The 25724-nt window shown below is 46.8% G+C and overlaps 1 protein-coding gene and 1 long non-coding RNA gene across 2 annotated transcripts; one reads left to right on the top strand and one right to left on the bottom strand.

Annotated features, from left to right (window-relative positions):
- The first annotated feature begins 582 nt into the window (after positions 1-582).
- On the top strand, positions 583-25424 carry ADAMTS13 (ADAM metallopeptidase with thrombospondin type 1 motif 13). Its single transcript, XM_081967203.1, has 30 exons — positions 583-784; positions 1078-1144; positions 1785-2059; positions 2267-2411; positions 2575-2714; positions 3250-3333; positions 4096-4220; positions 4570-4716; positions 5482-5616; positions 6495-6642; positions 7519-7623; positions 8389-8540; positions 9306-9369; positions 10069-10195; positions 10857-11005; positions 11182-11302; positions 12212-12292; positions 13432-13613; positions 14315-14450; positions 14575-14704; positions 15668-15857; positions 16689-16791; positions 17851-17980; positions 19091-19270; positions 19437-19641; positions 20937-21276; positions 21688-21834; positions 22879-23055; positions 23810-23994; positions 24857-25424. Exons 1-30 carry the CDS (start codon positions 719-721, stop codon positions 25001-25003), a joined length of 4383 nt encoding a protein of 1460 aa, XP_081823329.1. The 5' UTR covers positions 583-718; the 3' UTR covers positions 25004-25424.
- On the bottom strand, positions 5825-21696 carry LOC309399486. The gene is made up of 3 exons (XR_014176531.1): positions 21636-21696; positions 21085-21234; positions 5825-5909 (listed from the first exon to the last, which is right to left on the bottom strand). It is a non-coding gene; the product is annotated as an uncharacterized lncRNA (long non-coding RNA).
- Positions 25425-25724: the final 300 nt, after the last annotated feature.

Genomic DNA, 25724 nt, shown 5'->3' with positions numbered 1-25724 from the left:
TCTAGTCATGAGCGATCAGGAGTTGAGCTCAACGGAAACATAATTTTAAAGTTGACTTATGATTTGGACACTTTCCTTGTCTTGTCTCTATGCCACTAAATTTAGAGAGATGCTAAAATGGAAGTGCCTACCTTCCCCACCAAGACAATTTCCCCCCAAAATATTAGACCAATTTCAGTTGCTTCACATTTGCCAATATCATACACTTCCCTTGGATTTGAATCCGCCACTTTTTATGAAATGGATATTTATGGCTTTGCTCCAACAGTAGGGGAGTTTCCAGAATTATACAGTAAAAAAAAAGTTAGTAAATATGATATTCATCCGTTAAATGATATTAACTCAGCCTTCTTCATGCTTTCTAGAGATATTAGGCTGTTACTGGAAAAATAAACATGGGAAAGAACCTCACACAGATTTGTTTTTTCCTGTCCTCTTCCATCCTTTCTGTTTCTACAGTTTTTAAACCTCCCCACCCCTCCTTTTAAACTCATTTCCATCTCAATTATTTGGTTGTTGCTGCTGATCTGCAAATATTGCGTAAGCTCGCCCTCTGCCCACTGGCGCCTTTAGCAAAAAAACACTGTCCCCTGATTGCTTGTCACATTTCTTTAAATGTGGGGCCCTTCTGCCCCACCGCTGCCTGTTTGCAGAAGCCAAAAGAAAGCCGTGTTTTTCCGGGCTGCTCGGTAAGGTGGCTTGCTTCAGCTCGTGAATCATGGCTAAGAGTCTTTGGATGTTGTTTTTCACCCTGAAGGTTTGCTGGCCATCTGAAACACACAAGGTAAGTTTGACCTCTTACCGAGAAACGTGCAATCTGTAAATGACACAAGTGAGTTTTCTTTAATTTCCTTGCAGCCCATATTAATTTTTCCACCTGCAGTCTTGGATCTAACTTCGGCAAACTTTCAACTCTATCTCTTTTCCAGCTCTCTCTTGCTTGCTGGTTTGACGTGTGGAACTCTTGACTTCTTTGATGTGTGGTCCTTTGATCCATGATCTTTTGATCTGTGGTCTGGGAGTTTTTGATCTTGATCTGTGAGGTTTTTGATTTTCTTTCCCCCTTTCTCCTTGTAGACATTTCTGAATAGTTTGGAAGCCCGCGACATCTACTTTTATTTCGGGACTAATTCAAGTCTCAAAGGTAAGAAGATGCCACGTCTGGCACCGATTTTAATGATTGTTGCCCTGATTTTAATGAGGCTTGAGATGCAATGAGGCAAGTATATGGGTCTAGCCCAGTTGTATTCCATATTTAGATTGGAATAGGAATAGAATGGAATGCAGAATAGAATAGAAAAGAGAATAGAAAGTAAAACAGAATAGAAAGGAGTAGAAAATAAAAATTAGAATAGAAATTTGAATAGGGAAGAATAGAAAAGAATAAAAAATATAGACTAGAATAGAATAATACAAGTTAGAATAGAATACAGAATAGAATAGAATGCAGAATACAGTAGAGTATAGTAGAGTACAGTACAATAAAATAGAATATAGAATATAGAATATAGAATAGAATAGAATATAGAGTAAAGTAGAGTAGAGTAAAGTAGAGTAGAGTAGAGTAGAGTAGAACAGAACAGAACAGAACAGAACAGAACAAAACAAAGGGAAGGGAAGGGATGGGATGGGTTGCGATGCGATGGGTTGCGATGCGATGGAATGGGATGAAAGACTAGAATAGAATAGAACACAACACAACACAACACAACACTCCAGATATAAAGTCAATTCAAATTTGGTTCAGGACCAACATATCTGCGTCTCTATTCTCGTTTTTCCAGTGCCAGAATTTGAGTTCGTTCCTCTGACTTGCTCCTGCGCAGACAGACAGACATCTTGTATAGTCCAGCATTGTTCCTTCCACTCTTCAGGAGATCACTTTGCCTTAGAGTTCTCTCAAGATCAAGCTCTCTCCCCATCGTTTTTCGTGAGCACCCGAAGATTAAACTCTTCCGCTAGTGTGCTACGACGTTTAAGGCATAATTGCTACGCTGGAGGGAAGCCACTCAAACCCCTGGGGGCAAAATGCCGGGTGACATATTGTGAAGGACAGCTGGTAAGTAACATCTCAAGATCTTTTGGGCTGCAAAAGTGCTGAGTTCCATTAAAACCTCCCAGAGTCCCAGTGTGTTCAGGGTTCAAAATATATTAACATTCGACTTCTCATTCTTCAGTTCTAAACGGAAGGGTGGTGAATGGAAGGATTTATATTATTTGCCATTATCTGGTTATTAGCACACTGAGGGTCTCTTATTTCCCTTAGCAAGGTTTTATCAGTGTTCCGGGCAAAAAGATTCACATCAGACCAGTGAGAGAGCAACACCAATACCAGCTGGGGGACTCCCATCTCCGCAGGCCCCACATCGTCTTCAGCAGTCTGCAGGATGAGTCAACATCAGCAAAGACCAGTAAGTGATTTGTTTCCCCCCCCCCTGGAAATTAGAGAGAAGCGAGAAGCGAAGAGAGAGCCTTTTTCTTAAACCTGTCCATGTGGGTGGAAACTTCTCCCACTTCTTTCAAACTTTGGATTTGTGGGCTTCATGGTTCTGTCATCTCTCTGTGCCGTTGCAGATGGAAAAGTTTCCTCCCGGATTCGCAGAGGGGTTGAGGAGAAGGTGCAACATCTGGAGCTCTTAGTGGTGGCAGGGCCAGATGTTCACCAGTTCCACAAAGAAGACACAGAGAGGTACATCCTCACCAACCTCAACATTGTGAGTTCTTTTGGGGCTTCACACGGGAAATTTCCTTCCTTCCTTCCTTCCTTCCCTCTTTTCTTTCCTATCTTCCTCCCTCCCTCCCTCCCTCTCCTTTTTCTTTCTTTCCTTCCTCCCTTCTCTTTTTCCTTCCTTCCCTCCGTTTTCCTTCTTTCCTTTGTCCCTCCCTCTTCTCTTTCCTATATTCCTCCCTCCCTCTTCTCTTTCCTATCTTTCTTCCTTCCTTCCATCCCCGTCTCCTTTTTCCTTTGTTCCTCCCTCCTTTTTCCTCTTTCCCTCCCTTCCTTCCTTCCTCTCTCCCTCTTTTCCCTTCATTTCTCCTCCCTCCCTCTCCTTTTTCCTTCCTTCCTTCCTTCCTTCCTTCCTTCCTTCCTTCCTTCCTTCCTTCTTCCTCCCTCTCTTCCCTTCCCCTCCCCTCCCTAGTTGCATTTTCTTTCTCTCTGCAAATAATAATGTGTTAATCTCAGAATCTGAATTTCTCACTACAAATCATCTGAATATATATCTATATATCTATATTTCTCTTACGTAGGGAGCAGAACTTCTTCGAGATCCCTCACTGGGTATCCAATTCAGGATTCATCTGATCAAAATGATTATCCTCACAGAACCTGAGGTAAAAAGAGAGAGAGAAAGAGAGAGATAAATTGATATTTTTCTCACCTCCATATTCTCCAGAAAAAGGAAAGTAAAATTGTGAATTTGTGACCCACCTTAGGAAAGTGACCGGAGACAGTCCACCATATGTATTCTTCAGATAGAGATGAAATATTAACTGCCAAGGCCACGTAAAGTATTTGGACTGTCCAGAGAGAAAAAGATTAGGTCTTTTCCATTTTTAATAGATCAGTGATGGCGAATCTTTTCAGCACCGAGTGCTCAAACTGGAACGTATATACAGGTTGGAAACCCGAAGATTAGCTGGCCAGCATGCCAATGCCTGGTTTTTTTGGCCGTTTTTCAGGCCGTTTCTGGCCTGAAACAGCCCGGAGAACAGCCTGAATATAGCCTGAAAATGTCCTACTTTTTGGACCGTTTTCAGGCTGCTTTTTGGGCTGTTTTCCAGCACTCCGGCACCCGCAAAGACCAGCTGGCTGGCATGTGGGAAACCAGAAGAGCAGCTGGCGGCGGTGCGCGTGGCCAGAGAGAGGGCTCTGCGTGCCGCCTCTGGCCCATGCGTGTTAGGTTTGCCATCACGGTAATAGACCTACCTGTCTGGACAATCCAAATTTGTGGGTCTGAAGTTTAAAGTTGAGCACCTAAAGTTATGGGAGTCCCATCCCTGAGGGGTTCGTTGCGGTCTGTCACGTCTCAGCCTTAAATTGTGTCCCTTTGAATCTGGGTCTAATTGTGGGGTCAACGCGTCTTCTCTTCCCAGGAAGGCATCCAGATCTCCAGCAACATCACAAGCTCGATCCAGAGTGTTTGTCGATGGAGCCTGGAGATCAACCCAGAGAATGACCGGGATTCTTACCACGCAGATCTCGTTCTTTACGTAACCAAGTAATCACCCTTCATTCCCCCCCCACATGTTTTATTTATTTTATTCATATTACTTTGAACTTCCACCGAACAGTGTGAGATCTGGGTTTTAAACAATCAAACCCCATTTGTTATAATATTTGTTATACTATTCATCACAATACTATTAATAACAGAACTATATATCAATATAATTACAATAGTACATAACTTCTCCATCATCAAGTTCTATCCACATCAACATTTCCTCTGGGCCTAGCTTAGTTTCTTTTCTTTCCCTCAATTTTTTTTTTCTTTCTTTCTTTCTTTCTTTCTTTCTTTCTTTCTTTCTTTCTTTCTTTCTTTCTTTCTTTCTTTCTTTTCTGCCTAGATTTGACCTAGAACTCCCGGATGGAAACAAGCAGGTGCGTGGAGTCACCTCGAAGGGAGGAGCCTGTTCAAAGTCTTGGAGCTGCGTCATCACCGAAGACACTGGCTTCGGTTTGGGCATCACCATTGCGCATGAGATTGCCCACAGGTCAGTGGGCAAGGAAGACCAGAACGAGTCTGGAATCTTCTATATATATATAAAAACAGATGTCTGTGTGTGTGTGTGTATGTTCGAGCGTAACTCTGGAACGCCTTGAGTAATTTCAACCAAACTTGGTACACAAATAACTTACTCTCTGTAAACAAATACCATGGAGGTAAGACACCCCTAACATCTCTCAGGTTCTGTTAAGATACAGCCTGTTGTGCCTTCAAATGGCTTCTACTGTACTGCTGTAAATCGGCGTCTACTATACAGCGCAGCTGAGTTGCCATGGTAATGGGTTCACGGTACTCCCCAAGGGGGCTCCTCCTAGTAAGGGGGAAAATCAACATTAGAAAGGACATTTGGTCCAGACATTCCCCCTCCCCTATAAATAAATACTCGGGCAACGGCAGGTTATCAGCTAGTAAATAAATGAATAAAAAAAAACAGTTTCCAGCAAAACACACAATAAATTGTGATTGTAAATAGGAGCTGGTTATTAAACACCCAGTAGGGAAATTGTCCCAGGGGACAATTCAATAGCAGAGTTGGAAGGGACTTTGAAGGTCTTCTAGTCCAACCCCCTGCTTAGGCAGGAAACCCTATACCGTTTCAGACAAATGGCAATCCAACATCTTCTTAAAGACTTCCAGTGTTGGGGCATTCACAACTTCTGGAGGCAAGCTGTTCGGATTTGGGTATAATCTTGATCTCTACCCCTCCTCTTGAGTTCTTCCCCCCCCCCCCCATTCTGTTTTTTGATGACAGCTTTGGGATCGACCATGATGGGGAAGGGAACCGCTGTGTGGGAGACCGACACATTATGGGCTCCGAAGGGGGACACAACAGCGTGGATCTGACGTGGTCGGTCTGCAGCAGAGAGCAGCTCCAGGCATTTGTCAGGTAAAAGGACCAAGGTTGTGCTTTTTCTCTCTTCCTTGGATCCTCATCTAATGCAGAGATTCAAGAGAAGATGCCTGATCTTTCCATCAGTTAACGTTTGCTATGAATGCGCGCTCAGAGCTACGAGACGTAAGAAGGGAGCAAGGCACACTCACCAACACTGAGGATGTTACCTAGTTGAGTCATGAAACATCTGCAAGAAGACAACCACCAAGGACTCCATAATCTTCTTCGTCCTCCTCTTCCTCCTTCTCTCTGCAAACCCCACTCCCTCCTAGCACTGATGATGTTACCTAGTTGGTCATGAAACATCTGCAAGAAAACAACAAAGCTCAGAGAGCATCATAGATCCCACAGTCCTCCTCCTCCTCCTTATATCCCACTCCCTTCTAGCACTGATGGTGTTACCTAGTTAGGTCAGGAAACATCTGCAAGAAAACAACCAAGTTCACAGACCAAGGATTCCATAATCCTCCTCCTCCTCCTCCTCTTCCTCCTCCTCCTCCTCCTCTTCATCTTCCTTCTCCTCTCTGCAAACCCCACTCCCTTCTAGCACTGATGATGTTACCTAGTTGGGTCAGGAAACGTCTGCAAGAAAACAACCAAGTTCACAGACCAAGGATTCCATAATCCTCCTCCTCCTCCTCCTCCTCCTCCTCCTCCTCCTCCTCCTCCTCCTCCTCCTCCTCCTCCTCCTCCTCCTCCTCCTCCTCCTCCTCCTCCTCCTCCTCCTCCTCCTCCTCCTCCTCCTCCTCCTCCTCCTCCTCCTTCTCCTCTCTGCAAACCCCACTCCCTTCTAGCACTGATGATGTTACCTAGGTGGTTCTATTCTTCCCAACTAACCCAGCCACCTTAGTTTTCTTCTGGTTTATTACCAGTACAGGCCAAGCAAGCTGCACGAATGATTTGCCTGCGTTAAAGAGCAGCCTGCCGGAAGCGAAGCCTGGCCTGTATTTTGGAGCAGAGGAACAGTGCAAAATCGCCTTCGGTTCGGGGGCTTCGGCCTGCACTTTCAGTTATGATGTGGTAGGTAAAATTGTTGGTTCTGGGTTGGGTGGGCTTTCACCACTCCGAAGGCAGAAGAGGCTTTAGAAGGCTGGCAAGGGTTCATTCAAACAGCCTTCCTTCCTTTCCTCATCTTCAGCCACATTCTTAGAACTCCAATTGCGGACAAGGATGAGAAAGCTAGAGGGAGAAAGTTAAAAAAAAAAAAAATAGGAAGGAAAAAAGAAACGGTGGAAAGAAAGAACGCCAGAAAAGATAAACTGAAGAATACAATCTGTCTCTGCAGAGTCAACTTCTTCTTCGTCTTTCCTGATTCTTTATCTTGTCCCTGGGCATTTTTTTCTCTTAAATCTTTCCTGCATGCATCCAGGGGAGTGTGTGTGTGTGTGTGTGTATTGTGTCACAACCCCTGGTATGCCCAAATACGGGAGGGAGCACACTGCTTCCCTTTTTCTGTCTTTCGGCTCACTCCAGGAGTCCATCCAGGCAGAAAACCATCTTTTATGTTGCCTTTGTTACATTTGTGTTGCATTTGTGCTGATAAATAAATAAAGGGAGACACGTGGCTTAGCTGATAAAGGAGAGCCTGTGGCTTAATGACTAATACATCTGCCTAATTTGTAATACAGCCCAGGTTTGATTCCCAGTAAGGGTATGGCTAGCTGATGAGAGCTAAATAGCTTGAAATAGATCTATACTAGTCTCCCTTTATTTATCAGCACAAATGCAACATACATACACACACACACACACACACACACACAAACACTGTATCCTTGTCTCTCTGTTTTAGCGTTGTTACAGTTTTGTGGGATAAAGGAGGCAACAGAAATAGATTTATTATGAGTCACGAACATCTTTTTCCCTTTTCCTGACCATCCCATCTGTTTTTCCCAGGACATGTGCCAAGTTCTCTCCTGCCACACCAATTCAGCTGATCAATCCACCTGCTCTCGGCTCCATGTCCCACTTCTGGATGGAACCGAATGTGGGATCAACAAGGTAGAATCAGATTTTTCTTGGTGGTGAGAGGGTCATCACGCGCTTCTCAAACTCACAGCCAGCTTTGGACCCGAGAAATCTGACTATTGTTCTGACCCACCAGCAGAGCTGGCAGCAGATTCGGACAGTGAGGAGGTTGGGGAGGAAGATGGGCCAGTCCTGGAGTCTGGGGAAGGCTCTGATGAGGGCTCTGTTTTGGAGGCAGAGAGTGGGACAGAGCCATATGCCAGTTATCGACTGCCTTCGGATTCAGACATCAGTGAGGCAGAAGAACAGCTGGAGTCTGTTCCCAGTGTGCTCATGCATAGAGTGACTAGACATGAAGGGAACAGCTAAAGAACAGGGGTCGACTTGGGAGTAAGGCCACAGGTGGATGATGAATGGCCCCTCCCAGAGGAAATCAAAGAGGAGCGAAAGGGGAGTGGAGTTTGCAGGAGACCATTAGTTCGCTTAATTGGTTCGTGACTCTCCGAGGCTCCTTGCCAAGTTCTGCAGATATCGGCCTGGCAGCTCTCCAAGCCAGAGAAGGTCTGTGACTGTAAATCCTCCCTTGAAAGACGTTGCTGGAGGTGAATGAGAGGAATTCACAGTAACTTAATAAAAAAGGGCTTTTTGTCGGGACAAGGAGTTGCTTCATGGTTGGGGGAAGCCTAGGTCAAAACAACTTATCTCCTGCCAGATGTTCCTGCAAAGGCATAAAGCAATTTGTAATGTAAAGCTGTTTCATCATAAACTGTGCTGCTACCCTGATCTCTCTTCCCCCAGTGGTGTTCCAAAGGACGCTGCAGCTCCCTAGAAGATTTGTCTCCGGTTAGCATGGTGCACGGGCAGTGGTCCAGCTGGTCCTCCTTCACTTCCTGTTCCAGGAGCTGTGGAGGGGGGATCAGGTCAAGACAACGACAGTGCAACAACCCCCGGTAAATAAGATCTCAATCTTCCCAATGTTTCTCTCTCTTGACATGATGAGAATAGTATCTGCTGAATATAACTCCGCAATGGTGACAGGAAGGGCATCGGGCCAGTAAACATTTCAGCTCCATTCAGTTGCCCAGACTCCGCCCCTCAAAGGATTATGAGGTTATTAAAAGAGGATAATGATAAGAAGCTCAGTGAGACTGGTGAGATGCTGTCCTTAGCACCAATTTCAATTAAAAATTATTCCTTCCTTCCTCTAAAATTAGTTTCCTGGTTGTTATTATTTCTTCTTCTTCTTCTTCTTCTTCTTCTTCTTCTTCTTCTTCTTCTTCTTCTTCTTCTTCTTCTTCTTCTTCTTCTTCTTCTTCTCCTTCTCCTTCTCCTTCTCCTTCTCCTTCTCCTTCCTCTTCCTCTCCCTCTCCCTCTCCCTCTTTGTCTTCTTCTTCTTCTTCTTCTTCTTCTTCTTCTTCTTCTTCTTCTTCTTCTTCTTCTTCTTCTTCTTCTTCTTCCTCCTCCTCCTCCTCCTCCTCCTCTTTGTCTCCCTCTTTGTCTTCCTCTTTGTCTTCCTCTTCTTCTCAACCTTCTCCTTTCTTCTTCTTTTCCCCTCCTCCTCTTCCTCCTCCTCCCTCCCCCCTCCCTTCTCCTCCTCTTACAACCTTCGCACTTATGACCACTGCATTATTAAAAGATGATGAAATCCTGAGGAGAAACAGCTGTTCCAGACGTCAGGAACACCTCGCTTCAGAAGTTCCTTTTCTTTCCTTCAGACCTGCTTTCGGTGGGCAACCGTGCCAGGGAGAAGCCTTGGAGGCCGAGATTTGTCATCTGCAGGTAGGTGGGCTTCAGATCTGAATGTTCTCTTTCAGATAAGTCTTGACAGCTTTCCAGTTTTGAAGAAGGAACTGTTTGGGGGCTGCGTATAGGTGCTTGGAGTGTGGGGAAGGCTCTGATGGATGCTCTGTGTCGGATGCAGAGATAGAGGCTGGGCCGTCTGAAATTTCCCAGCCACTGGAGAGGCAGCTGCCTTTGGAGGCTGAGATGAGCGAGGAGGAAGAACAGCTGGGGCCTGTTCCAGATGTGCGTATGCACAGAGCTGTTAGGAGAGGGGAACAACAAGGAACAAGGAGTTGACTCAGGAAGCAAAGCACACGTGGATGCTGAACGGCCCCTCCCTGGCTGGGGAATAAATAGAAGGAAAGGAGAGTGGTGGTTGTAGGAGACAACAGTTCGTATTTCTGAAGAAAAGATGGTCGATGCAGCAAAAATGCAACCTATCTTTTCATTTGCTCATCATCCCTCCTCCCCCCTGGTTTGCACACTATCATTCACACTATCTTGGCAAGTGCAGATGTTGCAGTTGTGGTGTTCCACCATTAGATGCCTCCACTTGGAAGGGCCAGAAAAAACCTGCAGGCCTTGCCCGAAGTTCTCAGGGAGGCCTAACCCTTCGAAAGCAAAGTTCAACTCTCTCTTCGGGAGAGGAAACGGTGAGACTGTGGCCTTGAGCTTCTGACTTCTCTTCTCCTGAAGCCCTGCCTCAGGACCCAGATGGATTTCATGGATGAGCAGTGTTCAGCCACCAACGTGAAGCCACTCTACCTTCAACGGCAGTTGCCTTCCTTCTACAGGTGGATTTCAGCAGCGAGCTATGCCAAAGGTAATTGTTTTGGGTGGCAAACTAGGGTTCAAAATCACATTTACCATGGAGAAGGGTAGAAAGGAGGGAAGGTTTTGTCCCTCTTTCAAAGGGCAAGGACCACTTGACTGGAAAGAGAGTGAGATTCGTGACCATAAGAAGTAGTGATGGTTGGATGGTTGTGAAAGGGGATTGGATGAATCCATGATGGACATGAGCCTGTTGAAGGTTATGGCTAAGTGTTGCCACCAGATTCGGTCAGAACATTGCATTGGAGAAGCCTTGGGTCTGGTGTAGCAGCAACTTCTTCTTCTTCTCCTTTTTGTCTTCTTCTCCTTTTTGTCTTCTTCTTCTTCTTCTTCTTCTTCTTCTTCTTCTTCTTCTTCTTCTTCTTCTTCTTCTTCTTCTTCTACTACTACTACTACTACTACTACTACTACTACTACTACTACTACTACTTTGTCTTCTTCTTCTTCTTCTTCTTCTTCTTCTTCTTCTTCTTCTTCTTCTTCTTCTTCTTCTTCTTCTTCTTCTTCTTCCTCTTCTTCCTCTTCTTCCCCCTCCCTCCTCCCCCTCCTCCATTTCTTCTCCTTCCTCTCCTCCCTCTTTCCCCTCCTCCACCTTTTCTCCTCGTCCTCCTGCTCCTGCATTATTTGAGTTCCCCATTGCCTTCTACCTCCAGGAGATGATCTGTGCCAATATATGTGCCAGGCAGCTGGGAAGAACTTCATGGTGAGCCGTGGGGAACGATTCATCGATGGGACAAGATGCAAGAAAAACAGTCCGGTGGAGAAAGATACCCTCTCTTTGTGTGTGATGGGCAGCTGCAGGGTGAGAGCGATGGGACTTCCAAATTCTCTTCTTGCTTCTTTCCTGCCTTAAACGTCCCCTCACAGTTCATGTCTCCTTATCAAAAGATTCGATAGGTCTGGCTGGCTTTCAGATCCATGGTTTCCAGGAAACAATTTCAGCTCATTCCTCCCCATCCTCTCCTGCCTTTTCTTCAGGTGTTTGGGTGTGATGGCCAGATGGACTCCGGAAAGAAGATGGATGCATGTCAAATATGCGGAGGAGATGGCACATCGTGCGTAAACGTGAAGGGCTCTTTCAATGAGGGAAAAGCCAGAGGTATAATCCCATTCTACCCTGTCTATTATCTTTTTTTGTCCAGTCCTAACTACAGATAATCCTTGTTCTAACCATAACTGGGACTGGAACTTGGGCTGCTAAGCAAGGTGGTTGTTAACCAAGTTGCACCCGATTATACAACCGTTTTGGTATGCTTGTTACATAAACCAGCCAGTCGTTAAGTGACTCGAATGGTCATGAAGCCAAATCTGGTTTCCCTCATTGAATTTCCTGGCAAATTCCCAAACGGCATTAACTTAACTTTATTCAATTTCTAGACCGCCCCTCTCTCAGAAGAGACTCGGGGCGGTGTACAATCATATTAAAACAATCGAACAATACATATACATAGTATAAATATAAGATAAATAAAATAAATATAGGACTGGAGGAGGTAGCAATGGTTCACTGTACAGATTTAGTTTAAGTTAGATTAAAATTTTAAAAATTTAAGAAACATTAACCCTAAAAACTATCCCAAATAAAAATATCCGCCAGGAGGTAAGAGTAGAACTATAAGTGGGCCAGGAACTTACGGAATTCTGAAACTCTCACAAATACATTGCCGGTAAGCTAAGCTCCGCAAATTCTGTCCATGTGGCCACGGAAATGCTGCAATGGCTGTAAATGTGAGGACCTGCCGTAAGTTGCTTTTTCCCCCCCCAGTACCATCGTAAGTTTCGAAGGGTTGTAACTTGAGGCTTGCCTCTACATGAAAACCAACCTGTTGGGTTGGATTATGAAGGCCGCTCACTCAGCCTCTGTGGCCAACTGGATGATTTGAGGAACTCAAGAGCTGGACAGGAAACGTAGAGCGTCCTTCTACTAGTCACTTTCCCTACCTCTAAATTGCTCGTTGGAGGTCTTCACAACCATCTTCTAACTCCCCTGGCTTGCTCTCTCTTTCAGAGTACACCACCTTCCTGATGTTGTCTCCCAACGCCACCTCAGTCCACGTGGTCAACCGGAAACCCCTCTTCACCCACTTGGGTGAGTCAATGAAGCCCAAAATTGGATTAGGGGGCAGGATAAGGGCGATGGCCTAGAACAGGGGTCAGCAATCTACGACTCCGGAGCAGCATGTAGCCCTTTCATCCGTCCTCATTTTATCCACCTCTGAAGGACGGAAGGCTGAGGGAGGGAGGGAAGGAGGAAAAGAAGGAAGGAAGGAAGGAAGGAAGGAAGGAAGGAAGGAAGGAAGGAAGGAAGGAAGGAAGGAAGGAAGGAAGGGTCACTGCGTTTTTTGTTTGCCAGCTGTGCTTAGACTCTAAGACATACGGTAGACTGATCTGACTCTTATCACTAAGCTCACTACGCATGTCCACATTGTTTTCCACATCATTATTCTTTGTTCGCCCGCCAAGAAGAAGGTAGGCAGGAACACTGCCAAAATGTAATTATTAGCTAGTAAGTTTTGTTTTCATTTTCTATACAATAAACTGTGTTTCTTAGAATACATCTCGGGTTTATTTTTCTTAATTATGAAGTATACTTCAAGGAAAAACCACGGTTCATCCCTCATTAAATACAATTACCCCAGGAGGGGAACAAGGCTGAATTTCCACCCTGACAGGAAGGAAGGAAGGAAGGAAGGAAGGAAGGAAGGAAGGAAGGAAGGAAGGAAGGAATTAAGGGGGATAGGAAAAACAATAACAATAGCAGTAGCACTTAGAGTTATCTACCCCTTCACACTGCTTTTACAGCCCTCTCTAAGTGGTTTACAGAGTCAGCCTCTTGCCCCCAACACTCTGGGTCCTCATTTTACCGACCTCGGGAGGACGGAAGGCTGAGTCGACCCTATAGTCTAATGAAAAGAAGGACCAGGGGAGACACGATAGCAGTCTACCAGTAATTGAGGGGCTACCAGAAAGAAGAGGGGGTCAACCTATTTTCCAAAACACTTAAAGGCAGGACAAGAAACAATGGGCGGAAACTAATCAAGGAGAGAAGCAACCTAGGACGAAGGAGACATTTCCTGAGAGCGAGAACAATTAATCAGTGCTCCATCGCTGGAGGCTTTTAAAAAGAGAATTGGCAGTCTAAACATTATAGTTTCCTGCTAGAGCAAGGGGGTTGAACTAGAAGACCTCCAAGGTCCCTTCCAACTCTTGTTATCCCATGAATCCTAGCTGTGAAAATCCAAGGACAATACGCAGTTGCTGGAAAAGGACGGATTTCTTTAAACGTCACCTATCCTTCGATCGTGGAAGACAACAGGTTGGAATATAAGGTCTTCCTTACGGAAGATAATCTGCCCAGCTTAGAGGAGATTCGCCTGGCTGGACAGGTTCAGGAAGAGACAGAGATACAGGTAAGGTGGTGAAATCGCAGCAGCTACGGAGCAGCTCCAAGGGTCGCAAGTGCAGAAAAAGATCCTAAAATGGTCACTAAACAAATTTGAGCACTACTGTCCTGACCGAGGTTTCCCGAGAGCACGAAGCAAACTCCTGGTCCCGACAAAAAACCCTTTTATTAATTTGTTGTGAATTAAGCTCATTCACATCCAGCACAGTCTTTCCAGGGAGGATTTACGGTCACAGACCTTATCTGGCTTGGAGAGCTGCCAGGCTGATATCTGCAGAACTTGGCAAGGAGTATCATGAACCAATGAAGCGAACTAATTGTCTCCTGCAAACTCCACTCCCCTTTCGCTCCTCTTTTATTTCCTCTGGGAGGGGCCATTCATCGTCCCCCTGTGGCTTTACTCCCAAGTTGACCCTTGTTCTTTAGCTGTTCCCTTCGTCTGGCCACTCTGCGCATGCGCACACTGGGAACAGGCTCCAGCTGTTCTTCTGCCTCACTGATGTCTGACTCCGAAGGCAGCTGATAACTGGCATAGGGCTCTGGCCCCCCCTCTGCCTCCGACACAGAGCCCTCATCCGAGCCTTCCCCAGACTCCAGGACTGGCCCATCTTCCTCCCAACCCTCCTCCCTGTCTGAATCTGCTGCCAGCTCCACTGGCCGCTGGTGGGCCATAACAACTACCTATATGCCCGTTTCTTTTCCATCCAGGTTTACAGGAAATATGGGAAAGAATATGGAAGTGCCACCAGCCCCGATATCACCTTCAGCTACTTTAGACCGAGGGAAAAAGAGAGCCACACCTGGACGTCTCAGTTTGGCCCCTGCTCAGTCACCTGTGGGACAGGTCAGTTGCTCAATTGTCCTTTTATGACTCTTTTATCTTTAGCACCGGGTACGTGGGGAGCGAGGGACGCGGTGGCTCAGGGGCTAAGGCGCTGAGCTCGTCGATGAGAAATTTCACTCTGCAGGCACACGGCAAGTCCGTTACTCCTGCTTGGACCAGGCAAGAGGCGAGAAGGTGGAGGACCGCTATTGCTTCAAGATGCCAAAGCCCACTTCTAGGCAAGAAACGTGTAATGTGGAATTTTGCCAACCGCAGTGAGTGAAAACTTCTTTTTTCGTTTTGAAGGGTCAAGTGAGCTCAATCAGACCAGTATCCATTCAATCTGTTGTCCTCTCAACCATCTTAAGCCAGTTTCCGAATTTATCCATTTTCTGTGGTGTTCTCTGAGCTTGCTTGTGTTCTTGGAGACGTTTCACAACCCAGCGAGGTAACATCCTCAGTGCTAGTAAGGGTGGCTTTCTCCCTGTTTATATACAATAGCTCTGAGCTTAATTCATAATAATGAATTTATGTACATTTGATAGGTAATATAATATATAACTCTAAGTGCATACTGTAAAGATATCCTGTTGAAAATAGTGATAGATATATAAAACATAAACACTTGGTAAATTCTTTTAGACTATAAAAATATTTAGCTTGGGCGTTTTCTTGTGGACATTTCATGACCCAGCTAGGTAACGTCCTCAGTGCTAGTGGGTGTGACTTTCTCCCTGTTTATATACAGTGGCTCGGAGTTGGATAATTTTCTGACGGCTGTCTCAACTCATCGTCTGCGGTTACCTGTGTCCCCTTGCACGATGTCAGGATAAAAATATTACCTTCGCATCCGTGCGGAGTTAAGGATGATTTAAAAAAAAAAGAAAATCACGCCCACCCAGTCACATGACCACTTTGCCACGCCCATCCAGCCGGTCATTAGATTATATTAGTGGCCGCGGGATTTATAATTATGGATTTAGTGGCCCCTGAGGTCCAAAAGGTTGGGGACTCCTGATCTAGTCCAAGCCCTCCACCCAAGTAGGAGACCCTACTCCATTTCTGACCAATGGCAGTCCAGTCTCTTCTTGAAAGCCTCCCGGGATGAGGCTCCCACAATTTCCGATGGCAACTTCTGGATTGTCCCAGGTGTAGAGTGGGGTTTCCCCCCCCCCTGAAGATCTCTTAAGATAGGGAAAGGACAGCCAGTCCTGGACTCCTCTCTCTTCCCCATCCAGTTGGAAGAAATCACAGCTGGCCAGATGTTCTGCCGTTTGTGGCTTGGGAGAGGCCACGTGGGACGTGACCTGTGTCCAGGTGACTGATGGGCAGGAATCCACCGTGGATGAGAAGCTGTGCCCAGCGGACCAGAAACCCCCGGCCTTCGTGCCTTGCGCTGTGGACGTCTGCCCGTTGGGATGGGGCAATGTACGTATGTATCACTGCCCTTACTGTAGTCTTGCAGCCATCCATTTAGTGGCCACGATGGCCTTGTTTAGCGGCCATGAGGAGACAACAGTTGGTTCCTAGAGGGGCTGACTTTACATACTCAGCGAAACTAATCGGATGAGTTTTCAGCCTAGTCTCGCATGCTGAAAGCTAAGCAGATAAACCCGGTTAATATTTGCATTGGGGATACATTGGAAATGTCTAGGCAGAGCAACCAAAACGAAAAACTAGCTGGAAAAAAGGTATTAGTAGATCAAGGTGGCTCAGGGGCTGAGACGCTGAGCTTGTCGATCAGAAAGGTCGGCGGTTCGGCGGTTCGAATCCCTAAGGCCGCGTGAGCTCCCGTGACTTTTCATATGAGCTCCCGTGACTTGTCCCAGCTTCTGCCAACCTAGCAGTTCGAAAGCACGTTAAAAAAATGCAAGGAGAAAAATAGGGACCCCCTTTGGTGGGAAGGGAACAGCGTTCCGTGCGCCTTCGGTGTTGAGTCATGCTGGCCACATGACCGCGGAGACGTCTTCGGACAGCGCTGGCTCTTCGGCTTTGAAACGGAGATGAGCACTGCCCCCTAGAGTCGGGAATGACTAGCACAGATGTGGAAGGGGAATCTTTACCTTTTACCTATTAGTAGACCAACTGTGTACTGGAGAGAAGAAAACAGCATATAGATATTCCTCAAGTTACAAGCGACCGGTCGTAAGACCAAGGACTGTCTGTCATCTCTGGTTTCCTTTTTGGCATTTCGATCTCAGAAAAGCACTTTCCTTTCCACCCGTATCCTTGTGATGGTTTTGATGTCTCCTGAAACAGGAATCCATATCTGGTGCTCCAGAAGACCAAGACCGGATTGGAAATCAGTCTGTGTATGTCTGGAGCCCTTTGGCTGGAAAGTGTCCGGTCTCCTGCGGAGGAGGTGAGGATATTTTTTCCCCTGGATTCCTTGACCTTAGATCCAGTTTCAGTATGGTCAGAGCTGGCAGCAGATTCGGACAGTGAGGAGGTTGGGGAGGAACATGGGCCAGTCCTGGAGTCAGGGGAAGGCTCTGACGAGGGCAAAATTTTTCGGGCACCGAACCGATAGTAATGCTGGTAGTAAGGAGGGAGGGAAGGCTGAGTCAACTTGGATCCAGTCAGGATCGAATTGCTGGAAGTCGGCAGAGTTAGGCTGCAATAGTGCATTCTAATCAGCATGGAAAGGAAAGAAGGAAGGAAGGAGAAAGGGAAGGGAAAGAAGGAAGGAAGAGAAGGAAGGAAGGAGGAAAGGGAAGGGAAGGAGGAAGGAAGAAAGGAAAGGAAAGAGGGAAGGAGGAAGGAAGAAAGGAAAGGAAAGAGGGAAGGAAGGAGAAAAGGGAAGGGAAGGAAGGAGAAAGGGAAAGGGAAGGAAGGAAAGAAGGAAGGAAGGAGAAAAGGAAAGGGAAGGAAGAAAGGAGGGAAGGAAAGGGAAGGAGGAAGGAGGGAAGGAGAAAAGGAAAGGAAATAAAGGAAGGAAGGAATGAGAAAAAGAAAGGAAAGGAAAGGAAAGGAGGAAGGAGAAAATGAAAGGGAAGGAAGGAGAAAAGTAAAAGGAGGGAAGGAAGGAGAAATGGAAAGGGAAGGAAGGAAGGAGGGAGGGAAGGAAAGGAAAGACAGAAGGAAGGAGGAATGGAAAGGGAAGAAAGGAAGGAAGGAGGGAGGGAAGGAAAGGGAAGGAGGAAGGAAGGAAACAAGTAGAAAAGGAAGGGAAAGGACGGAAGGAATGAGAAAAAAGAAAGGAAAGAAAGAAAAGTCTAAGGCCATAGTTCTGAATCTTGGCAACTTTAAGACGGGATGGACTTCAACTCCCGGAATTCCCCAGATAAGATAAAGTCATGTTTGTTTGCTGGGTACATGGGAGCATTTGAAGAAAGAATCCTGTTGAGGACAAGCTAAGGAAAGCAGGAAAAAAAAAATCGATGCCGCTAATAACATTCTCCCCGACTGCTCCTTTCCACAGGACGGATGTTGCTGAGTTACGTCTGCCTGGTTTTCGACACTAAAGAAGAAACAGAGGAGGGACGCTGTAACCAGACCCAGAAACCAGCAAGCCGCCTGGAAATTTGCAACCCCGACCCATGTCCACCAAGGTAAAGGGGGGAGGGGGTGTCTGCAGACGTTCCCCACCTATATGGGTAGTCCTCGAGTTACGGACGTATAATGGAACCCGGCTATCGCGGTCGTAAGTCCTGACAGTTGTAATCAACCCCATGGCCAAACGTATGTGATCCCTTTTCTTGTTAAGCGAATGACAACGCAGTTAAAAGTGAAATAATAATAATTTGGACAACTGGTGTGTAATTGTGATGGTTGCGGTGGTTTTTTTGGAGTGTGTGTGTGATGTGATTGCCATTTAGGATTTCCTGAGCTAGCTCCCAACAAGACAGGGAAGCTGGATTCGCCTAGTGACTACAGGATTCACTTAACAACAGCTTAATTATTGTGGCAAAAAAAAGCCCCCCAAAAAACCTCTGTAAAAAAATCAGGCGCGCTTCAGGTAACAGCCTCCTTGTTTAGTGACAGAACGTCACTCTAGTCTCAGTTGTCATAAGTCCGAGGATTACCTCGCTTTATAAAGTTCCTGGATTGGACCTCGAGTCCCAGAAGACGGTCCCTAAACAGGGGCAGGAAAAATGGTGGCATAAGATAAGGCCACACATGGAATACGGCATTTTGGTCGCCACAATGAGGAAAAGATGTGGAGACTCTGGAAAGAGTGCAGAGAAGAGCAACAAAAAGGATTAGGGGACTGGAGGCTAAAACATATTGCAGGGACTGGGTATGTCTACTTTAATGAAAAGAAGGACTAGGGGAGACATGACAGCAGTCTTCCAATATCTCAGGGGCTGCCCCAAAGAAGAGGGAGTCAAGCTATTCTCCAAGGCACCTGAGGGTAGAACAAGAAGCAATGGGTGGAAACTAACCAAGGAGAGAAGCAACCTAGAACTGAGGAGAAACTTCCTGACAGTTAGAACAATTAACCATTGGAACATCTTGCCTCCAGAAGTTGTGAATGCTCCAATGCTGGAAGTCTTTAAGAAGATGTTGGAGAACCATTTGTCTGAAGTGGTGTAGGGTTTCCTGCCTAAGCAGGGGGTTGGACTAGAAGACCTCCGAGGTCCCTTCAAACTCTGTTATTCTATTCGAAATGAAAAGGCTGCCTTTTTCACCTGGATTCTGCCCCTCTCCTTCCCACACAGGTGGTTTTACAAGCAAGGTGCATGTAGTGTGACGTGCGGTGAAGGTGTTATGCGCAAGGTATTGTACTGTGCACGAGGGACTGGGGAGGAGGAGGAAGAGGTCCTACCAGACGCAGCCTGCGAGGACTCATTGCGTCCTGAAGAACAGGAAGCGTGCCACCTGGAATCCTGTCCACCCAGGTGTTTAGCTTTGTCCTTCTAAATTGGGAGATTGGCAAGCAATTTTCCTTTAGTTTATTTTACTTTATTTTAGTTTATTTTAAGGAAGGAAGAACAGACAGAGAGACAGTTGCAACTGACTTGCCTCTCCCTTCAACGTTGCTTTTCTCTCTCTATAAAAACCCAGCTGGAAAGTGAGCGAGCGTGGTCCCTGCTCCTCTTCCTGTGGGCTTGGAGTGGCCACCCAATCCGTGGCTTGCGTGAGGCTTTCTGGAGGCCGAGAGGTGGAGGTGGCCGAGGGCCATTGCCCAGAAGCGGAAAAGCCCCTCTCCATCATACCCTGTATCCTCCGGGTCTGCCCTTACGAATGGGGGTTCACCCCATGGACGCAGGTACCCCCATTTGCACTGCAGTGACATTCCAGAGTCCTTGGGAAAGCTGATAAGTCCTCGGCTTTACAACCGTGACGTGGGTTTCACCCTGTGCCCGATTGTACAATATATATATTTTTTGCAGTGGTTGTAACGCCAACGTGGCCGTCGTAAAGCGAGCCCGTTTTTATGGGGCGTATTTTGGGGTGGAAACTGGAAAGAAATGCCGCTTTCTGTCAAAAGCATCATAAACTGAATTCCCACCACTTTGTAAATGCAAACTAGGGGGTCATATGAATTTTAAATCTGCCGTGTAAGTTAGCTTTAGGGGGGGTCTGTCCGTCGTGATTCCAAACGGTTGCTAAGCGAACAGTCATAGGTTGAGGATCACAGGATGCAGACCAACCTAGAAGCAATACTCTGGCTTAATGTGACAGCCTTGTTTAGCCAGCATTTGGATGGTTCCTGCTGAATTATAGGCTACTTAAATGAATTTTTAAGTCTAGTCTAATGTAATCGACGTAGTTACCGTATTTTTCAGAGTATAAGATGCACTTGCCCCCCCCTCCTAAAAGAGGGTGAAAATTTGGATGCATCTTATACACTGAATGTAGCCCCCGCCCACGCCCACCCTTTGGCCTCGGCCTCCCAGCAATTTGCCTCCTTGCAGCAAACAGCAAACAGCACAGCCTGATTATCACAAACAGCTGATTATCAGTTGGCTCGGCCTCCCAACCATCAGCTGTTTCAGGCTGCAGGGATTGCTATTGCTGCCTCCGCACACTCCATTTTCCGCTCGTTCTGATCCCCGCCACCCGGAATGGGTGGAAAACGGGGCGCGTGGGGGCTGAAAACAGGATGCGGAGGCCGAAAATGGGGCAGGCAGAGGCGGCAATAGGCAATGGCAATCCCTGCAGCCTGAAACAGCTGATCGTCGGGAGGCCGATCCAATCGACAATCAGCTGCTTGTGCTTATCAGGCTGTGCTGAAACTGAAACAGGCTGTTTGCTGTTTGGAGCAAGGAGGCAAGTCGCTGGGAGGCAGAATTTTTTTTCTCTTGTTTTCCTCCCCAAAAGCTAGGTGCGTCTTATACTCCAAAAAATACGGTATGTTGAAAGCTAAACAGCCAATATTTATGCTGGGGACACATTTGGAAACTTCCCAGCTGAGAAATTGAAAAGAAAAAAAAGGACATTAGTAGACCAGTTCAGTACTAAGGCCCAGAAAACAGTGTAGAGGCAGTCCTCGACTTACGACTGGTAAGCTACCGGTTGTAAATCGAGGACTGTCTATAATCTCTGGTTCTATCCTTCCAGTGCTCCGTCTCCTGTGGAACCGGCATCCAGAGACGGCAGGATTTCTGCGTCAACCCCCAAACCAAGACCAGAGTCAACCCTCTTTTGTGCATGCATGCCCCTAAACTCATGATGGTGAGAACGTGTTCCACCACCCCATGCCTCGAACAGACCACGATGAAGACAAACCTTGGAGCAGATGTCCCGACAGCAACCCCGCTTCCAGGGACAGAGGCCCTGACCACCCCTGAGGCCACTCTTCATCACAAAGGACGTCAGGACCAGACCTTCGACCTTCCGTGGTCCAAAGGAGAAGACCCTGAGAAGAAGGAAACCAAGGCAGATCTCTCAGAGGAATCCAGTTACGTAGCACCGTTGGTTATTAAGAGTGCTTTAATCTGAGGCAGGACCTGTGCCCTGCGGAAATAGGATTGGGTTTGGTGGGAAAATCCAGCAAAATCCGGCCTAGTATTCTGACCTAGGCTCCCCCGGGAGCACGAAGCCGAGTCCTCGTCCCGATAAACCCCTTTTATTGAGTTGACAGTGAATTCCTCCCCCCCCCTCCTCCTCTACTCCATTCCTTCCAGCACTGATGATGCTACCTAGTTGGGTCACAAAATACAAGAAAACAACCAAGCTCAGAGACTAACAAGGTCCCCACAGTTAGTCCCCAAACTACAAATATTCTCTTCTACCCAGTTTCCAAGGGGTGCGACTCACCTGGCTGCACCCATGTCTAATGTCTTCTCCTCCTCTGGCGTTTTTCATCCAGGTATCTGTGGAAGGCAGTGGCTGGGTCCCAGCGGTTTAATCAACATGACGGGTGTGGAAGCCAGGATTTGCACGGCTGCCATAGGCCGGCCTTTAGGAGAGATGATCACAGTCCAGGTGTTGCAGAGTTCCTTGAACTGCAGCGCAGGTGAGCGTCTGGCAGGTTGGTGCCGATCCTCAACCCAGGAAGCCTCCCATTCGTATCTCATCATGTTATCCATCTTTTTTCTTATTCGCCTCTCTTGATGAAGAAATAATAGAATTCATCCTCGAATTCCAGTTCTTCTGTTTATTGAACTGCATTTTATTTATCCATCCCATCCCATCCCATCTAGCCATCCATCTATCCTGTCCTGTCCGTCCGTCCTATCTATCTATCTATCTATCTATCTATCTATCTATCTATCTATCTATCTATCTATCTATCTATCTATCTATCTATCTATCTATCTCTACCTACCTACCCACCTACCTACCTACCTACCTACCTACCTATCTATCAGCTATCCATCCATCCTATCTACCTATCTATCCATCCATCTATCCATCCACCCAATCTATCTTTGTCTGACCGTCCATCCATCCATCCACCCAATGTATCTTTCTGTCCGTCCGTCCTTCCTTTCTTCCTTCCATCCATCTGTCCGTCCATCCATCCACCCAATCTATCTTTCTGTCTCTCTCTCCGTCCCTCCCTCCATCCATCCATCCATCCATCCATCCAAGCTATCTTTCTGTCTGTCCGTCCATCCATCCATCCATCCATCCATCCATCCCTCCATCCACCCACCCTTTCTCTATCTGTCTGTCTATGAGTCTATCTATCCATCCGTCCACCCACCCACATCAAATTTAGAGTCTAAATTTAGGTTAGGGGTGTGTTGTGTTTGTGTTGTGTTGTGTGTGTGTTGTGTTGTGTGTGTACGTGTCCTGATCCCCTTTCACAACCTTTCAACAAGCCGGATTCACTTAACAAACCGTGTGGCTAACTACTGCACCGATTCGCTTAACAACGGTGGCCAGAAAGGTCGTTCAATGGGGCAAAACTTCCTTAACACATGCCTGGCTGAAGAACAGGCATTTCGGGCCCCGATTGTGGTCGTACGTCGAGGACAATCTGTCAGTCAGATGTATCCAGGGCTTAAAAGGTTTTCAAGGGGCCCCAATTTCTCCGACATCTCTTTCTCCCCAGGAGAAATATTACTCTTTGCGACCCGGACAATGTGGAGGATGGCTTGTAAGAGACTGAAGCTGTTGATGGTGAATTCCCACACCAACACTCTGATTGTAAGGCAACGGCGGCTGTTGTCGGGCAGCGGCGTTGTGTTACACTACACCAGCAAGTTGGCAGAGAAGAAATACCACCAAGGTGTGTAAGCCCGTGGGACTGCTTGCCACCAGAAGTTGTGAGTGCGCCAACGCTTGAGGCTTTTAGGAAGAGATTGGATAGCCATGGGATACGGGTTAGAATAGAATAGAATAGAATAACAGAGTTGGAAGGGACCTTGGAGGTCATCTAGTCCAACCCCCCTGCCCAAGCAGGAGACCCCACACCATTTCCGACAGATGGAGTCCAGTCTCTTCTTGAAAGCTTCCAGGGATGAAGCTCCCACAACTTCTGAAGGCAACTTCTGTTGATTGTTCTCACTGTCAGAAAATTCCTCCTTATTTCCAGGTTGAATCAATCAATGAGAATAGAGTTGGGAGGGACCTTGTAGGTCATCTAGTCCACCCCCCGCCGCCCAAGCAGGACACCTGACACTAATTCCAACTGATGGCAGTCTGTTCATGCAATTTAGGATTGCGTTGGCTTTTTTTGGCTGCCACCACACACTGTTGGCTCATATCTAGCTGGTTGTCCACTACGACTCATAGGATTTCCTGCTTGAGCAGGGGGTTGGACTAGAAGACCTCCAAGGTCCCTTCCAACTCTGTCATTCTGTATTCTGTTTTGTATTCTATGTCCTTCGCTGCAGCAGATACCTGGAAGCGATCCCTGCTGGTCCTGAAATCAAAAGCAGACATTGATTTAATTGTCCCAGGAGGGGGGTTGGACTAGAAGACCTCCAAGGTCCCTTCAAAACTCTGTTATTCTGTGTTCTATGTTTTTCCCCACTCTGTAGCCTGTGACAGGCAGCTGTTTGGTCCCCAGGGGCTCATCCTGAACCCAGGACCATCGCTGGATGGGGAACGACAAATGGCTTGCAGGATATTTATTGATGTGGCGCCCCACCTGCGCATTGCCATCCATGCCATGTATGTGGAGTTCCAAACAACGGCCAACGAAACCCACTCCGGCTACATTTCGGTAAGGTGTGAATTGGGGCACGGACCCCTCACATTGGAACGTAGAAGGAGAGGGAATGGAAGGGACCTTAGAGGTCTTCTAGTCCAACCCCCTGCTCAAGGCAGCAGACTTTGTATCGCCTCAGACAAAGGGCTGCCCAATCTTTTCTTGAAAACCTACACATAGATAGATGATAGAAAGATGATGGATGGATGGATGGATGGATGGAGAGAGAGAAAGAAAGAGAGAGGATGGGGGGTGGATGGATGGATAGATGGAGAAAGAGAGGGTGATGATGGATGGATGGATGGATGGATGAAGAAAGAGAGATAGAGTGGATAGATGGATGGATGGATGGATGGATGGATGGATGGATGGAGAGAGAGATAGGGTGTGGATGGATGGATGGATGGAGAAAGAGAGAGATAGGATGATGGATAGATGGATGGATGGATGGATGGAGAGAGAAGGGATGGATGGATGGAGAAAGAAATAGGGTGAGGATGGATGGATGGAGAAAGCAAGAGATAGGGTGAAGGATAGATGGATGGATGAATGGATGGATGGAGAGAGGGGATAAATGGATGGATGGAGAAAGAAGTAGGGTGAGGATGGATGGATGGAGAAAGAGAGAGATAGGGTGAAGGATAGATGGATGGATAATGAATGGATGGAGAGAGAGGGGATGAATGGATGGATGGAGAAAGAAATAGGGTGAGGATGGATAGATGGAGAAAGAGACAGGGTGGGGATAGATGAATGGATGGATGGATGGATGGAGAAAGAGAGAGAGATAGAATGAGGATGGATGGATAGATGATGGACTTGCAAAATAGCCACCGATGGGGGCAGGCTGAGTGTAAGCACCATTTCCCTATTCCAGATTCGAGACGTTGAATCCTTGAGGACTACCGTCTTCCATGGTAACCGTCTTTTCTACTGGGAATCCATCGGCAGCCGAGCCGAGATCGAATTCAACCAAGCCCTGGCCAACGTCAGCTTCCGAGCGGAGTACTGGGCCACCAAGTAGTCCTTTGTTAGCTGGGCCGATGTGGAAAACGCCGCGAAGGAGGCAATGTCAGTATAGTCGGATGGGACCTCGGAGGTCTTCTAGTCCAACCCCCTGCTGAAGCTGGACAGGAGGCAGGAAAGGGCCCACTGCTGAGCTCTCTGTCACAAACACGAAATGGATGAACGAAGCATCGTGTTCCATCTTTCGTTGGGCCTTTCCGTAGATGCCTGTTTTTGCATCTTCTCTTGGTGCTTCCGTCAACCTACACAAAGCTGGAGCAGGGGCCTACCTGCAGGGTTGTTGTAACAAGGACTCTGGCGCTTGAGCATCAAATCAATCCCTGTGGAGTAGCCGCTTGGTGCCTCTGAAAAAAAGGGAGCTTGCAGCTCGCCAAAACTTCTGCCTTTTAATAAAACACAGTTAGTTGAAGAAAAAAAAAACCAAACACGCCTTCTTCCTCTTAAATTTGACTCACATCGTTCTCACCTTCATCGTGGCCTCTCTATCCCTCCCTCTCATCTTGCCATTCTATCTCACTTCTCATCTGTCTGTATCTACTCTCTATCTCTCCTATCTCTCTATGTCTCCATTCCTCTCTCTCACTCACTCATGTCATTCTCTCTCTCTCTCTCACCCCATCTGTATTCTCTCTCTTTCTCACCTCATCTGTCTGTCTGTATCTATTCTCTTTATTATATCTGACTCTCATCTCCATCTCTATCTATCTATGTATCTATGT

This window comes from Natrix helvetica (genome assembly GCF_964273705.1).
Source record: "Natrix helvetica genome assembly, chromosome: 15".
Taxonomy (NCBI): Eukaryota; Metazoa; Chordata; class Lepidosauria; order Squamata; family Natricidae; genus Natrix; species Natrix helvetica.
The sequence above is the reverse complement of the archived record's forward strand: the minus strand, read 5'-3'. Positions and strand labels throughout refer to the sequence as shown.